The sequence below is a fragment of the Patagioenas fasciata genome, chromosome 1 (genome assembly GCF_037038585.1).
Source record: "Patagioenas fasciata isolate bPatFas1 chromosome 1, bPatFas1.hap1, whole genome shotgun sequence".
Lineage (NCBI taxonomy): Eukaryota > Metazoa > Chordata > Aves > Columbiformes > Columbidae > Patagioenas > Patagioenas fasciata.
In genome coordinates this window covers 73,953,724-73,970,867 of record NC_092520.1, presented here as the reverse complement: position 1 = coordinate 73,970,867, position 17,144 = coordinate 73,953,724, and the positions used below count along the sequence as shown (strand labels likewise).

The 17,144-nt window shown below is 38.2% G+C and overlaps 2 protein-coding genes across 4 annotated transcripts in view; one reads left to right on the top strand and one right to left on the bottom strand.

Moving 5' to 3' along the window:
- The window catches only part of ATP1B1 (ATPase Na+/K+ transporting subunit beta 1), a 408,664-nt gene that overhangs the window by 302,169 nt on the left and 89,351 nt on the right, over nucleotides 1–17,144 (bottom strand). The gene's annotated exons all lie outside the window — the stretch shown is intronic.
- NME7 (NME/NM23 family member 7) overlaps nucleotides 1–17,144 on the top strand; it is a 95,573-nt gene that overhangs the window by 4,190 nt on the left and 74,239 nt on the right. For all 3 annotated transcript variants that reach the window (XM_071809012.1, XM_065829293.2, XM_071809007.1), the window contains exon 2: nucleotides 13,697–13,804. In XM_071809012.1, the coding sequence (XP_071665113.1) occupies nucleotides 13,697–13,804 (108 nt within the window). The remainder of the gene's footprint in view (nucleotides 1–13,696; nucleotides 13,805–17,144) is intronic.

Below are 17,144 nucleotides of genomic sequence, written 5' to 3'. Positions count from 1 at the left end.
GGTTTGATGCTGCCATCATTGCTATATAAAATATCATCCTACAAATATAAAGTTGGAAGGTTCAGAATCCATGGGTCAAATTACCTCCTACTCTAGCCAAGTCTTGGCTATGGCTTGCAGAAATTGCCATCTCTCTGAAAGTAATTCTAGATGCATTGATGGCTCTTCTGATGGAGTGGCTCAAATAGTTGAGAGTGTGATAGTCAAAGTTATCTAGCATTACCTAATGATAAAATGGATACTAATCTCCCTTTATCACCCAGAGTTGTCTCTCCAGACCCTTCAGGTTGTAGGTGCAGTTCTTAGTGCTTTTAACACTTCTATTCTAATAGTATGTTTGGTTTTTTTTTCTTTTTTGTCAGAAACTGAAAAAATTCAGGAAATACTCGGTGAACCGTTGCCAGGAATAAAGAAAAGTTACAAACTTTTATTTCAATTGGCAATAAAAGGTAATAGGATTTGATGGCAGAGCTAGTGGTTATTTAGAGAATTGTTCCAGGTAGATTTGATGTGGATAAAATTTATACTTCAGAATGTTGTGTCAGAGCTCTTAGTTTTTCGAAAGCACATGTTGACTGTTGTTAATATAAGAACCCAACAGATTGGTGTATGTTCTGGAGAACCTTGGAAGGACAGACATTACCTTTGGGAAAGGAGCTGCCAAGCTATTATATTATAAGAATCACAGAATCATCATTTAGGTTGGAAGGGACCTCCAACCTCCTCAAAATAGGTCTAACCAGACCAGGCTGCTCCAGGCCACATCCAGGCTGGAGATAGTATACCTCCTCTGGGCAGCCTGTGCCAGTGTTTGATCGCTCTCTTGGTGGTGTGTTTTCTTTTTTTTCTCTTAGTATATAGCTGGAATGTCCCATCTTTCAACTTGTGTCCTTTGCATTTTTTGCCATCACTGTGCATCTTCGAGAAGAGTCTAGCCCTGTCTTTTTGGTGTCTTTCAGTTAGGTAGTTGTAGACAGTGGTAAGGTCACCCTCAGCCTTCCCTTCAAGCTGAGCAGGTTCGATTCTCCCAGCCTCACCTCATGTGTTGCATTCTCCAGCTCCTCTCTTGGTGGCCAGTGGCTAAGCAGTGAAAACTGAACCTTCTCTCCTTTTCTGTTCAACAGTATCTGTTTCATTTAAGCCAAGGGCATAGTGTGCCTCTGAAAGGTATTTCTGGCTGTTTAGTTGAGCATTTTGGTGTCAGTTTCTAAAATATTATGGTGATCTAGTATATCCAGGTGGGATACTCTGTTAATCATTATCTGTCTGGTGAGAAATGATGTTGGTAGGGAACACTGATTGCTGTGAGTCTGAAGGGGGGCTTTTTCTGTGAAAATTTACCTTTAACTGTAATTGTGGCTACCAGGAATAATCACCAAAAGTACTATTTTCTGGAAGTAAGCACTGTGCTTCACCTAATCCTCCCAAACTGTTTGTGTTCACTTGTGTACTTACACAGATGGAAACCAGAGGCACTGGTGCCTTAGCAACACTCCAGGGTCACTTGGTAGTGTTTTGTGAGTAGAACCCAGTAGTTCTCTCGCAGCCAACAAAATGGAAATCAAGAACAGGGTAAAGTTTGATAAAGGCAGTAAAAGTTGTACAGATGAGCTGTGCCGCAACTTAATACTGAGAAAGAGAATTTAGCAAGTATATGCATGTATAATGAGAATATCCCCTGATCAAGTGAGCACATATGAAAGGTAGAAATTATTTTTTTCTCACACTGATGCCTAACAGAGATGTATGTTCTAAGTGTGAGATAAACTTTGTGAGGTGACCATTGCAATGGAGGTCCCTTCCAATCCCTAACACTCTGTGATTCTGTGTGAAGTTGTCCTGGAGTGGACAGCTCTGACATTCATTTAAAACACATGGCATGGGAATTTTTGGAGACTGGGTGTTGAAGAAGGCCACATGCCAGTGTATCAGCAGTTTTCTTACATGAAAGGACTTTATAACCCAGGCTGTGGTGATCTGTGCTTTATAATTTAGTCATTTATACCTCCTCTGATGAGGTTACTCATTTTGAGGCATAGTTCACTAGGAAGAGATGGCAAACAGAGTCGGTTTCTTACTGATAATTTCATGAAGTTTATTTAAACCAAGAATAAAGTGCTCAACCTGTCTCTGAACACTAGAGGGTGCACCTGTATTTAAAGAGGTGTCTCTCTCTGGAAATGTGTTCCAGAGAATCTGTTCCATGTTCTTTGCGTGTAATTCTTCAATAATTCTAACTACCTTAATTATTTGTTAAAAATCACACTTTTTCTGCAGAATATTCTAATGCACTTGGAAAAGAGCCACATTATGCGACTTCTACACATGGGAAGGGGGAGATGTGGGCATGCGTGCTTGGGGCTCTCTGCCAGCTGTTCCACATGAACACATGCACGTTTATGTATGATCCTTCACTAAACTTAGTATCCCTCCTATTTTTATCCTTTCTATATATTGTTTCTCTTGCTGTATTATCTAGGAGCAGGATTATATTATGCTGTATGTTTTCTAATTACATTCTGCCCTCACCCTGTCTGATGTTCCCTGCTATGGCATACTCTTTAATAACTGAAGCATGGCCTCCAAGTCTGCACATCCCCAAATGACTGGGAAGGAGCGGGGAACTGTGGCCTGGATCCAGTCCTTGCAGCTACTGACATTCTGGAGCAGCAGCGGCTCCCAGTGGCAACTGCAGAGGCAGTGGGCTGGGCAGCATGGGCAGCCCTGTTCTGATTCCTTCCATAGGTGCCTGGTTTCTGTGCTGCAGTGAAGGGTCTGCAAAAGCAGGAAAGGAAGATGAACTATCTGAGCTGCCTCTGCCATGTTGTCAGGAAAACCAAGAGGAATTTATAATGCCTAAATAGTGTAGATATTTTAGCTATTAAATCTTGCTCTCTTTCCGTTAAAGGAATGATGGTGATTATTCCCATTCTACAAATGGATGAAGTGGGAAATATAGCCTCCTTTTTCTAAAAGTGCTGAACATCAGATGCACTAATGCAGGGGGCAGATGTAAGCAACTTGACCAAAATTGTGTATGGAATCAGAATCTCTTAGTCACTGTCTGAATTCAGCAGAGACCTTCACATCTCTGGGGAATAATGTAGTCTGCTTAGAACTGTGGTGACAGAAGTCCAATGCTCTGAGAGAGAAATAAATCTTTGAATTGTAGAACAAATCTTCGTAAGATGAACCTGTAAAAGCCTGTCAAGATCAGCAGAGTTTAATAACATGATTATACTTATCCACTTTGCTTCCTCTACCCCATAGAAGTTTTTGACAACTTTACTAATAGGAAGTTGTTGAACAGCTTTTATCATGAGCGCTTCTGTTCACATATCGCTTGTCATTAGTCTGATTTCAGCATAAAGGCTATATGACCACAACATCTGTACTAGCTGAAATCTGCGTTTAGTCCAACTACCTCAGAATTAATATTTGACACAGTCTGAGAAAAAAAGTCTTTTAATATCAACATTTGGTTAAACAGTAGTGTAGACAAAATGCTTGCTTTTAGTGTCCACAGTAGTGAACAAAGAACATGTCAGTAGAGTTGTTTGATTCATAGGATTGCAAATTGTTACTCTACTGTTATAAGCTCTGCCCGTTCAAGGTAAATGGAGTATGTGTGGTCTTTAGAGCATTCACACAAACTCCTGGGTGCTAATGCTCACAGTATTGGCTGGCTGAAGGACCCTCTCTCCCTTAGCTGTGATTCCAAGGCAACCAAATAGTTCTTGTTAAAAATGCTTTTCAGAAGATTATATGAGCCGAGATAATCTGAAGGCATTATACTACTTTGAAGTGCTGTTGACAGCCTTGATTCAGGATTTGTAGGTGTTTCCTTTCAAACCTCTACTTACAGTTGCTCATAACTTTCTGAAATTTTAACCATTCTGCTTGAAATTTTCCAGACAGATTCTACTGGAGGTTGAAGATTTAATGGAAGACTTGAATAAGAATGTGTGGGGGAAAAAACTGAAATAATTTCAGAATCCTAATTAAAAAAATAAAAAATAAAAAAAAAATCAGTGTTCCTCTGGAGAGCTTTAGTTCTGGGATCACATGCAGACACTAACATCATAGTTCAAAGTCAGAGACCCAGCATTGAGCAGTTGACCATGGCAGTGTTAGTTCTACCACTACTGACTGATTAGGTGCAAAGCACCTAAACCTTATGCTCAAATATAATTATGTGAGATGACTTGTGTTACAAATGCTGTTCTGAGTCAGGGAATAGCTCTGCTTTTGTTAAAATCACTGTCAGTCTTCTTGAGTTGGAGGAGGTGGATAGCCACATACTGAGTGCTACTGACTACTCTTAGAGGAATTACCTGTGGTCATGTAATTAAGAGTACAATAACATAACTTATGATCTGCAGCTTTATAAGGTGCATCTTGTAACATGCAGTAAATGGCGACATGTTCCCCTAAGGACAAGGTTTAGCTGGTCTTGTAAAGTTAAACTTATCTTCACAGACCAGTAAACAGCAGTATGGCATCTTTTGTGTGTTTTACAGAAATTGTGTTCCATAATTAGAAAAGTAACGGGAATCCTGTAATTAAGTACTTAACTATAACGTATTATTGCAGAGGATTGGAGTTAATGACTGAGGATTTGAATTCCTGATTGTCTTATACGAGAGACTGGGGAAAAAAAAATAGGTTACGCTAATCATGCCTACACACTTGATAGGAAGCTTGCAGAATTTACATAAACTAGTAGTAAAAGATTTCTTGCTTAGTAAATTGACAGAGCAGCCTGATAGTTTTGCTGATGTGGGGTGGGACTGCAGATTCCTAAATATGAGAAGAAAATTTGGGGCCTTCAGGCTTCTAGAGCTGTGTTCATCATGATCCCTGAGCATATGGGGATGATTTACTGAACTGAATTCCCTGTCCATGAGGAAGATTGTCTTGGTTAGTGCTACAGAGACAGAAGGATCCACATGTTACCTGGCAACAGATGGTCCAGGGAGCAGTAGCCATGTGAGCACATATAGTCCAAAAGGCATCTGAGAAGCCTCGGTACCAGTAGCATTTGGAGTCAGATAACTGTGGGTCTAAAAGAAGTAGCAGGGTAAATGTTGTAGTTTTAAAAGTGTGTCTGGCTCAATGCATTTCCAAAGATGATTTATAATTTTAATAATTTAATCAATACGTAATTAGTTTGAAATAATTGTGTAGAATCTGTGTGAAATCTTTAATAGGCAGGATTTACTTTCTAAAAGGGTAGGACAAAAAGAGATATGCTTACAAAATTAATGACCGAGCTCCTGCATGTGAGGCTTAGATTGAGAATCATCTGTAGTCAACACATTGTCACGGAAATTGCAGTTGCCAGATGTTTCTCCATTTGAAAAGTAATATTTTGATTTTACTTTTTGACTAAAGAAAAGCCTGTTGAGAAAGTGGTGGGAGATCCAACAGCAGCAAGGGACTGCAAAATTTGAGTTCTAAAAATTATAGCAGCTCATGTGTCAGAAACACGAATAGAAGAGGAGAAGGAAAATGAGAAAATGAGTTTTAAGAGACAGAGTTGAGTACTTTACACAGAGTTGTGGATTTAAGTTTTTCCTGGAAAACAGCCTGTATTACAGGAACCATGAAGGCAGAAGATGGGTTGAATAATGCAACCTAATAAGCATGTACTGCTGAGGATTCATTTTGAGATTTAAGGTGCATTACAATGCTGAAAATGAAAGCACTTTCTGCCACTCAGAATGTTATTTGTACTACCAATATGTCTGAAGTCTCTTGTTTCTGTCTTGCAAAATTGTCACAAACATTTAATGGCTTAGCTACTTCTGCACTTTTTTTTTTTTTCCCTTTCACAAATGCAGACTTTTCTTTTAAAGAATTATTGATGATGGAAAATTACTTATAGTGTGGAAATAGAATTTTTCATAAAGATGCTTTCAGCCTTTTTGCCTCAGAAAACCAAAGTTTGTGTGATCACAATCTGTTGGTGTTTATTTGACCACTAAGTTTTCCCCCTGGGAAGTTTGAAATTTACTTGCAGATTTCAGTCAGATTTGGCAAAGGGATAATGATGTTCCTCGAGGTTTCACTAGAATGGGGAGGGGGCATCTTTAAAGAAAGACTTCAGTGTGAGCTCAACCCTAGTAAGACATCAGAGAATCCAGGTGGGTATGAACCTTTATTCAGTGTCTGAGCTGAAGAGAGGCTGTGGTCAAATCAGTCAGGGATGAGAAACACGAGTATAGAGAACCAGAACTCATTATTTCTCATGCTTGCAGAAGTACTTGTCATTCAGTAAGGTCCTAAAGAATGGCAGAGAATAGTGGTTTGGAAGTTTCTTTGCTTGAGATTGTTGCCTGTTATAATTAAACATACCATCCTTCTTGTTCAGTCAGACTGAAGGGCACACAGTACCTGCAAACTATGAGGACAGGCATGTTTTATGAAAAACCAAGTGTTCTGCACTGAGATGAAATGACACCATCTATTTTGCTAACCATTCCTTTGCTCTCACTGTAGCAGTCCAGCCATAAATTGTATAAGAGGAATTTTGCCTCTCTGGTTTGTATAAGCTGGAATTGCTTTACAGCTTTTATAATTTTTTATATCTCTCTTATTTACTAGTACCCAGAGTGGTGAGCCCTCCCAGAATAAGGATTTTCTTACAGCTGGAGAAAGGGATGAAAAAAACGTTAAGATGACATGTTTCAGATTGTACAGAAGTCCATTAAGAGCCTGACATGTCCCATTTGATGTCTTGACTTTTTATTTAACATTTTTGTAGAGATTCCAATTGTTTTAAATGCTTTTTATTTTCCTTTTTCAGCTTTATAGATTTATCTGCAGGAGACTGTCTCATTTAAGATGTCCTTACATGAAAGAAAATCACTCCTAACCCACTGGTTGTTGTATCTTTATAGCTAATTGAAGTTGGTTTTTTGTCTGGTGTTCTAAATTAATGAGCACTCAATGCTGCTTGGAAAGCTACGTGTACTGCTGGGTCTGCAGTTCCCTAGACAGATGCACCTAAAAGCATTCATCTGAAGATAAAGCAAAGCTAGCCAGATATTAAAATAGGACAATAAATGAAGTATTTAAAGCAATCATAGTATTTCTGAGGCTCTTAAGACAGCTGGTGATACTGTGACAGTGCTTGTATCTGTGGCCTGTTGGGGGAGGATAAGACTGTGAGTAGTTGCCTTTGAGGAAGGTGGAGATAGATCTGACTAAAATTGGTGACTGTTCCTCCTCAGGCTAGGGGTTATCAGTGATTTTCTTTTAATTTGTGCTGAAGCCCTCCTCAGGAGCAGGAAGCAAAGTTAAATCTGAAGTGATTGGTCTGGGAGATGAGTGATCAGTGATTTATGAGCTTTCAGGAACTGTTTCAAATAATTCCCAACAGAACTTAGATACTTGCTGTTAGAGGTTTAGCATACATCTACCACAATAACTTCTGCATGCAATTCTGAAAATAATGTTTATGATTAAGGCAGCGAGGCAGGCCCCCTATTTCAGCCCATTGTCTGAAGAGTGTGAAGCAAATGTCTGTCTAAGGAATGCACCAATGCGTATGGCAGTAGTTCTTTTTTTGTAGAACCTGCAAAGAGGAAAGACAGGAGAAAGATATCTGTTGACTGGCCATTTCAACAAGTTCTACTTTTCACCAAAGAGCGTCATCAGCAGACTTACATACATTTGTGATTTTTTTTTTCTAAAAGCATAATGTAAGTACGTGTTAATTCATAAGCAGACTACCTGATGTTAGAGTCAGTCAGCCTCATGATATCTTCACCTGGAAATTTTTAAAATAATTTGTATCCTTGTCCTTTGATAGTATCTCATTTTTTATAAAAATGTTCTTGCTCTTTAAAATATTTTTCAGAGTGCCACCAGCGTGCTTGGGGAGGGGCAGGTTGTGAAAGAAATGTTTGTCTTAAAGTTATTGCCAGAATTGTAGGAAGTTTCAGGGTCATCTTTCCAGAAGATGTGAGGTTTTTTTAATTTCCTCTGTGTGTGTATTAGGATAAATACCCATTCAATGTGAGAGTAGTTCCTGTCTACTGGTCCATTCTGTTCACAGTAATTTTTATAGAAACAGCTTGATTCTTAAGGCCAGTGCTTGATGGCAGGTTTTCCCTGTGACAGCACAGAGTTTTACAAAATATAGAACACAGATATCAAGATGGATCCTTTTTGGCTCTGATACAGCTTTTACTGAGGTTTGTGCAGTCTTTTTATTGCTTTGTTGGGAGTCAGTTCAGGTCCTTTGGTTTTTTTTCTCTCTGGTCTGATTTCAGAGTCACTGAGTCAGTGAGAAAATCCAAAGAAGCAGCAGACACGAAGCTGCCCACTTAAAATGCAGCAATACTCTTCATGACTCCTGGATTTGTAAATACATGGGCAACAGGCTGTGAGCCTGTGTCAAATATATCATGCATGTTGAAGTTCCTGATAGCATGTATAAGCCTCATAGAGACATGACTGCTAATAACATGTAAAAATGCACTTTCTAGATACCTCAGGACTTTTCTAATTTTAAGAAACATTTTTATACTGTTTAATGTGAAGTTTTCTTGAGTAGCAAGCTAAAGGGGTTATGATACATTGCAGGCTTATAACTCGTTTAAGCACAGGTAGTTGATTTTAGTCCATTACAGATCACAGAGATTACAGCCCAAAAGCCTGAAGTGATAAATTGGCAGAAAAATACTAACTTCAAGCTTAGTGAGGGACAGAATTATCTTTATAATGGAAAAAAGAAAATAATGCATAAGGCAGGATCTTAGAAAAATATGTTGTCTGTATAATAGGGAGGAGAGTCATATAAACAGCCCTTCCCTTAGATTATGGTAAGTCTGAGCATGCATATGACCAGCAGATAAAGAAATCTATAGCTCCTGATTCCCTGTGTTCTCCATTGTAAGAGAAACTCTAGGATGAAATTACTAATCTACAGGCAGATGTCAGAAATACTCATCTGAGAGCAGTAGAATAGTGTGGCAGTCAGGAGGTATCTTGAAGCTGGGAAAGACAAATCCAGATATATGTTTGGCATGATTCAGACCAGAGAGCTGAAGTAGTTTCTCCACCTTCCTGTGCAAGTTCCTTAGTCCCTGGGCTGCTGTTCTATCACTGTTTCTTCTCATGAAAACCTTTGGAAGATCTGCTTTTGTTTTACTATAGAACAGAAGCCCTTTGAAAGCCTAAAAGTTTATGGGACAAGAGATTGTTTTCTGTCCAGCTTGCTAAGGGCTCTGCTTTCTGGTTATGTGCTTCCTGGGAAGCTCTGCTCTAGATAAACCATGCGCACAGTTCTTTCATTAATGCTCAGATTTAACTTTGAGAACTTAGTCCAATGCTAGCTAAGAATGACTACTTTCCCCATCGCTTTCAGAACTAAGTACAAAACATAATTTTTAAATTCAGCTGTACTTCAATACATGTTTCTCATGTGCACAGAGCCATCCTACAGCATATTCACACATACTAATATAAACAAAAAAGCATAAGTTAGCACAACCTACCCATGCATCCAAATGTTTTTCCATGCAGCTTGTAAAAGGTGGAAAAAAAAATGTTCTTTCCTTGTTCACGGTAGGTGAACTTAAAATGGAAAGGGGCTGTAAAAATTGAGCATAAAGACAGCTACTCTGGAATTATCAGCCCTATAAAGTGCACAGTCACTGCTGGGTTTTTTAATGGTGGTGATTTTTCCACTGATGTGAAAACTTATGAAAAATTATTTCTCCCCCATTAGGTATTGCCTGGTTAATTGTGTAGTCATGGCAGCAGAGGCTATGTGTGGTTGTAATGAAGGTGCAGTACAGAAATGAATAGAAACTAATGCTTTAAAGCAAGATTTTTCGATTTATAATTCATTTATAGATCCGTTTGATTTGTTCTTACTTGAGCTGTTCGCAGTGATATGATTTCACTAGTAACTAACATGTTATAGCCATTTCCTGGAGGAATGAGGTGCCAGGGCTCTCTGGTCAAGCACTGTGAAATCTTCCTCTCTCAGGGCTCAGTGCTGGTCCAGAGCAGTGTGGTGCATTGAACACGATACCATGTGGCAGAGTATTGCTGATCTCTAATCACTGCTCTGGAAAATTGTTTTGTCTTGAACTTTCCTTTGTTAGGAGGATGAACAGAAGCCAAGGATGAAACAGCTTATCTCCTGTAGTACTTTCTCATCTTTGAGACTCCTTCCCACATTGCAGTCTAGGGCACACTAGTGAAAGGGTATGTAAGAAGGTTGTTTGCCATACCAGTTCTGTTGATTGAGTAGTAAGTTGATTGAAAGTAAATACTCAGGAAAGATAATTTCTGGGATGTGAAGGCTTAAAATTGTCTTGCAATCCTTACAATATGTGATGGGAAGTGGACAGGTTTTTGTGTTTGGCTTTTGCCTTCAAAATCCTACTCCTGCATTAAATAAGTAAATAAAAGTCTCACTTCTCATTTAAAAGTATGTATAATGAGCTTAATACTAATTTTTTTAAAACCTGTGATTTTAAATTGGTTGGTGTTTTTGATGACTTGGAGTGGCAGTCTTACAGTAATGCCTGACAAGGGCTCACTAGAACATGTTCACATTACTCCATGTGATGATTGTATTCAGGATTGTCTTCTCTCTGTTTTAAGACTATTTGCATGAATCTGCAATAGTAAAACACAGCCCTATTGTGTTTTACATTATACCTATTTTTCAGGGTCTTCAGGCTGCTTTTAATATTGAATTTCTTTACTTTGCAGTGTGTGCCTCTGAAACAGTCTACCTGTTCACAAACATGATCTGTTTCCAATTATTTTTACAGTACTTCCCATAAACACTTAAGTTTTCTTCTGGTATTGTTTTCTATATCTAGAAGTATTTACTGTGATCATTTTATGTCCATAAAGCAGAGGAAATTCTAGCTATGGCCCAGGAGAAGCTTTACAAACGCTGTTTTGGCCATTTTAGAAAACTGTTAGCACTCTCTATTTTCCAGATACAAAATAATAATAAATTCAGATTTTCCTGCTTACTGATAACATTACTGGGTGTCTGGGGGTTAGCTCCGCAGTGTTTTTCAAGTCTAACTAGTATTTATTACCTTGCCTTTGCTTACAATACTGAAAGAACGTAATACAGAGCGGTCATTTCTGCCATTCAGCTGAATAAGAAGCAGTGGCCAGCAGAGCTTGCTTGAATAACAAATATGAATAGCTCAAACATTGTGTAAGAACTTATAAAATGAATTTCAAATGGATCTTAAAACCAAGGTTGTGTTAAAAAAAGCAGACCAATTCCTCACCAGAGAAGACACACAATGTAGTTTCTTTCTCCCTGTAAACATAAAGGTGCTGATGACTGATACTGGTGACTAAGTGAAAAATCTAATGGTGTTTTCTTCACTTTTTCACATAAATACATTACTTTCTCAAGACAAGTAAGCGTTTGGAAATTTTGGAAGTTTTGCTTAGATGAAAATTAGTTACTTCTTTGGCAACTGCTACCTAGAAAATATATTTGAAAGTAATGTTATAGTGTGAAATAAATAGCATGAAGTAATGCAACTATATCTGCCTTCATTTTATGAGGAGGCATTGATTAGGTATGGTGCATCTTTTTTTTATTTCATACATCACTAGTCTACTTCTGGAGGTAGTACTGTAGAAACAGGACTGTTTTTAGACAACTTCTTTGGTAGAGAACTGGTGCTGTATACCCTCCTTGACAAGATGATGATCAAATTAATTGATCAAATATTTTGTCTTGTCTTCCAGCAGTATGGAGTGTATGTAAGACCAGGTTGAAATCAGATATTTATTATTGTCTTCCAATCCTTATTATTGCTTATTGGGAACAACATGCCTATATAGGAAAATCAAGGTACAAGTTTTGATGTAAGAAAGAGTTTGTTCTGGCTTATATATCTCTGTAACAATGGCAGTAGCAATAAAAACAAAAGCATATCTAGTTTAAGTAAGGGCCAGAAACCAGGCTAAGTCCCTGGGGAGTTTTTGTGCTGGATGCTGCACCTAAACCATCAGTTTAAGCATTGTCAAAGGCTGCAGTGTGTAGTGTAGAGGTAGCACAGAAGTTAAAGTAGCTCATGTAAATAGGCTTTCAGTGCTGTACAGACTTCTACAGTTAGAAATAAAAGCTCTGCATCCTTCACAGAGTGCTGCGTTGCCCCCACTGCGTAACCTTTTCTGCGATACAATCATATATTTGTTTTGCAGTGCACGGGTACCATAAAGGCTGACAGGAGGGTGAGGCACTTGCTATGATGCTTTTAACTGAACAGGTACAAGTATTCATCACATTGTAAAATTCTGAAATTGCTCTTCATTATCTCCTTCCTGCTGCTGCTTGTGTTAGGGCTTCAACCTGCAAAAGCACTTAGTCCTGAGTCAGTTTTAAGCCGCAAATGCTGAAGGAAAAACTGCGCTGACAACAAAAGCAAGATCACTGTTGTTCGCTTGGTGTGTTGTTTGTGTGAGGTTTTTCGGGTTGTTTGGTTTGTTGGTTTTGTGGTTTTGGTGGGTTTTTTTGGTTGGTTTGTTTTGGTTTAGATTTTTTTTTTTTTAATGTCTATATCTCTATAGGCTTGCACTCACTAGAAAAAATTATTATGATTATTTTGATTATTTTCCTGCTCCTGTTCCAGAGTAGTCATGGAAGGCCAGAGGAACTCTTTCTGTCCTGTTGCCTATTGAACAGTCTTTGAAACAACTGAAATGCTGCTCCTTTGTAAAATCTGAGAGACTAAAAAGGCCTACATGGCTTCAACTTGAACTCCCAATGGTACCTAAGTGTTTAAGATGTATAAGAAGAGTACAGATAGATACCTCTAAAGAGTGGAAGCCTATGGCAAGACTGTGCTTACCCTCAGGAGTAGCAATCAGATTTAGAGGAGGTGTAGAAAATAAATATTTAGAGCTCCACCTGACAGCTTCCAAATACCTGGCATTGCAGTTTCAATAGCTAATAAACAGGAACCACTAGGAGGTGCTAGAACTGCATGTCCACATGCATTGCATCGCCTTTGTACTTACTTTCCTGCAGGGGATTAACCTCTGAAGGATGAGGAGTGGAATGAAGCTCCGCATGTAGCTACAGTTTTAGAATCATTGCAGTCTAGCTTTCTTGTCACACTCCTTAGGGGCAGAAAATGAGCTGTAAATTACATTGGGCTATTTATTCTTTATGTAAATTTCAGGAAGTAGTGAATCAAACTAGTGTTGTTTTTAACTTGAATATGTTTATCTCATCATTAACAGAGTTCAGATATGACTGCTCGGGAAGAGGAAAGTCTTTTCTTGTAGGATATATAGAAAACGTGTTAAGATTCTATAATTTAGTTATGAGCAAATGTGTTATTTTTAACAAATGAAAGTAAATCAAATACTTGCACAAATTTAAGAAGTCTAACAACAACTTCTGCAACAGTTCGCATTTCAAGACTGATGAAATCAGAATGAGTATTGTGACTACCTGGAAAATTACCATACTATTTCCGTAATACTTGAAAGATGATAGTAAGTGAAAAGATGTCACCAGCTGTGGTAAGCAGATGATGATATGCAGAGTGTACAAGTGCATTTACTAGTGATTTTTTTTAAACTTTTCTGATAACAAGTGCAAGGAAGATTTTATTTGTGTATTTTTATATATAATACATGTATGATTTCTGTAATAGCCCTTTCCCCCTTTTTTCTTTTCCAGAGTCAAGATGACAGGTTTGCTTTCACTGCTGAATGGTATGATCCAAATGCTTCACTCTTTCGACGTTATGAACTTCTGTATTATCCAAAAGATGGATCAGTTGAAATGGTAAGAATAAAAAAAAAATCTATCATCATAAGTGTAATATCCAATTAAACAGTTTGTAAAATTGCAAGCCACTGCCTATGCCTATCAATTTTCAAGGTGAGGAAAATGTAATTTAAGATGTATCTTATTCTGTTTCTAGAACTAAAAGAAAAGCAAAAATACAAATTCACAGTGAAGCATGTGGAGAAGCTTCCATATTTATGATTTTTTTTTTTTTCCCTTAAGGCTTGTTTTGGCATGGAGAGATACATTTTCACAATCTCTACTTGGGTTTCAGAATTGAAACTCAGGACCACTGACCTACTGCTTGAAAAACATAAATTGAAGCTGATTCCAAACAGAGGAATAAGCTACAGCTGGAATTCCAGAAGTTTCTGAAAAGCAAAATGTAAAAGATTCTTATCAAAGTAGTAGAAATGGTAAATTGCTCTTAATTTGGTTTTAATGAAAGGACGGATGTTTCAGACAGTGCAATCTAAATTTTTCCATCAGTCATTGCTTGCACAGACCTTTCTGACTTGTGGTTCGTAGAACTAATACCCATTGTTTATTCATAGAAGGTTAAAACAAGCACTTACAGTAGCAGGCATGCATATAAAAATATAATATGTACTGTAAAGATAATCCTAATAAACCGACCAATGCTTTGTGCTTCCCTTTTAGGAATGAATGAATGGCTTGGACTAGTCTTTTTGGATATTTAATGAAGACCTAAGGGTCTGAGAGTAGCCTAAATTTGGACATCCATGCTTAGTAATTTCATTGTCAAATTTTCATTTTCCTGCTATAAATATCAAATAGATAAATAAGAAAGCTAGCAGAATCTTCCTGTTCTTACCCAAACTACGGCCCACTGAAACCATGGTACCCACCTGTGTGAGGAGATGCACCTTGCAGTCTTTACTGATAGTCTCTTTAAGCAAACTCTATCATGATGTTGTGCTTTGTAAGTTAGTTCTTTGTAGGATGTCTGTGTGTGACAGTTTTCAAAATGTGAAGATTTTTATTTTTTTATTTCTCAGAGACAGCTTAGCTGATCAGTCAGGAGCTGTAATAATCTTCCTACACAACCATGTGTAGGCTGGCAAAATTGTTGTTCATTTCACCTAGACGTCTCAAAACCAAGAGCTTTCAAGGTGTTCTTGAGCTTCTTAATGCATTCAGCATTAAATACTGATGACTTGGTAGACTTTTTCATTTTGCCATTGTGCTCTTATGTTAAAATACTAAGTATTGTATGTACACAGTCATGAGTGTGTATGGACTGTAAGTGATCAGGACAGGAGCTGAAAAAGCAAAAAATGCATGTAACACCTCAATGTACAGAATTTATCAAAATCAATTTTGGGAGTGGGTTTGTGGACAGAGATTAAATTCAGAATTCTCCTCTGTTTTATTTATTTATTTTTTTAATTGCTGCAGAATTTGGTGATTCTTTCCTTATTACTAATTCCTCTGCATCTTTTGGTATCTTCCTGAGGAGATAGCAGCTGCCTGCTCTTACCTCTAATGTGTCTGAGGGGAAGAGGGGGAAATGGATATGAGTCGGCTTCTCCCTGCTTATGAGAGAGATGTTTCATCCCCCTTCTCACCTCCCTGACAATTGCTCTCCTATATTACAAACCTCAGCTGAGGGTGGAGCACAGCTGTTGGAAGGCTTGTGTTATGTGAAGTCCTCAGCTTTCCTTTTCATTCTCACTCCTTCATGTCTTGGTTGTTCTTCTGAAGAAAAATGACAGTGGGAATAATGAGAAAAATTTCCAGGTTGCTTTGCAGCTGGAAGAAGACAGCATAGGTATTTTCCAGGGACAGCAAACAGCTCTTATGATCAAACTGGATCTCTTGACAAAGACATGCTCCATTCTCTGAATTTTCCGTAGTATATAACTCTTATGGGGAATTCTTATAGTCTGGACAACTTATCTTTCTATAGGAGATTTCCTGAAAAGAGAGGGTAAAAAAATCTTTAAAAAGGACCGATTCTTTGCAGAAAACTATTTTGTTGTGGATAATTTACTTCTCCACATACATGGGCAGGAGGGAAACAGTCCAAAGAGTCTTAAATTTCTTCTGGTTTGGCTTATCATTCACTTTGTAAAAAGGTCTTTTAGATAAATGCAAAATTTCACCCTAAAGAAGAGTTCTTTAACAGAGGTAGATGTGCCCCCTCCCCCCCGACCCTTTCCTACCTTTACCTGGGCTCTTCTAGCAAGTGTTAGTAAAATAGTCGGGGAAATGTTCAGATTTTTAGTCAAGATACTAAGAATTTGAATATGGTCAACTCATTTAACAGGCTTTCTGGCAAAGTCCAGGATAAAACAAGTAGCTGAATTCAAGTGATTTTTTTTCAGCATGTTGTCATTTAATTCCCTACCACACACTGAGTAGGAGCATGTATTAAGGGGCTAAAGACATTTCAGCAGGGAAGGATTCTTCCATGTAATCCTACCTCAGCAGAAAAAAGTATCGAAGTAATTGATATTATCTGATCTACAAAGTTTTGACTTATCTGGAAAAACTTAATTATTCTAGCCTTCTAACAGTAGAGAACTGTATTCGTACATTTCAGAACACAGAGGAGTATGTAATTTTGCTCTTAGGTTGTTTTTTTTTTCCTCCAAAATTTGTGGCAATGATGTTCTTTTAATCCTGTTCTAGTTTATGTATAATTGTAATAGAGGACAGTACCGTAATTCAAGACAGAGAAGGGGAAGTTTGCCCTGAGGAGGGGAAAGCTCTTCCTTTCACAGGATTTAGACTTCCCCAGAAAACTGAAGGCATCTGTAATAGCTGCAAGCAGTGAAGAAAATGTTCATCAGGTTGCCTTTTGTACTTTGCCAGCCCAGCCAGAAAACTGCACATTAATGTCTTGCTTCTTGCTTGGGGTGATGATACATGGCTGAATTGTCTTGACAGGCTTTTGAGCTTGCAGCTCTAGGCAGTGAGAACTTCTCAACCTAATGTTGCAGTCATCCATCCATCCCTAATTCTGAGTCTTACGCAGTCCAACAAAGCATAGTGTCACTGGAACGATGCCCTGAAGAGGAGACCTGCCACAGTGTGAATCTTGATTGTTCCTGGTGCGAGCCATTGGTCTGTGAAACAGCATAGATCTGCTAGGGGCAATGCTCTGTGAGACTGGGCAGAGGTATCCATTAGGCACCTGAACCGTTTATCACAGCTTAAATTAGCACAAGCAAATGATAAAATAAAAAATACAAAGATAGCTGTCAACCTGAGACTGTTTAAACTGGCAATTGGTGTTTATTCTCCTAAGCTTTCCTGGTACACCTGCAAGTTCAAAGGGTTAGAAATTAAATCAATTTAGTGATCAGATTCA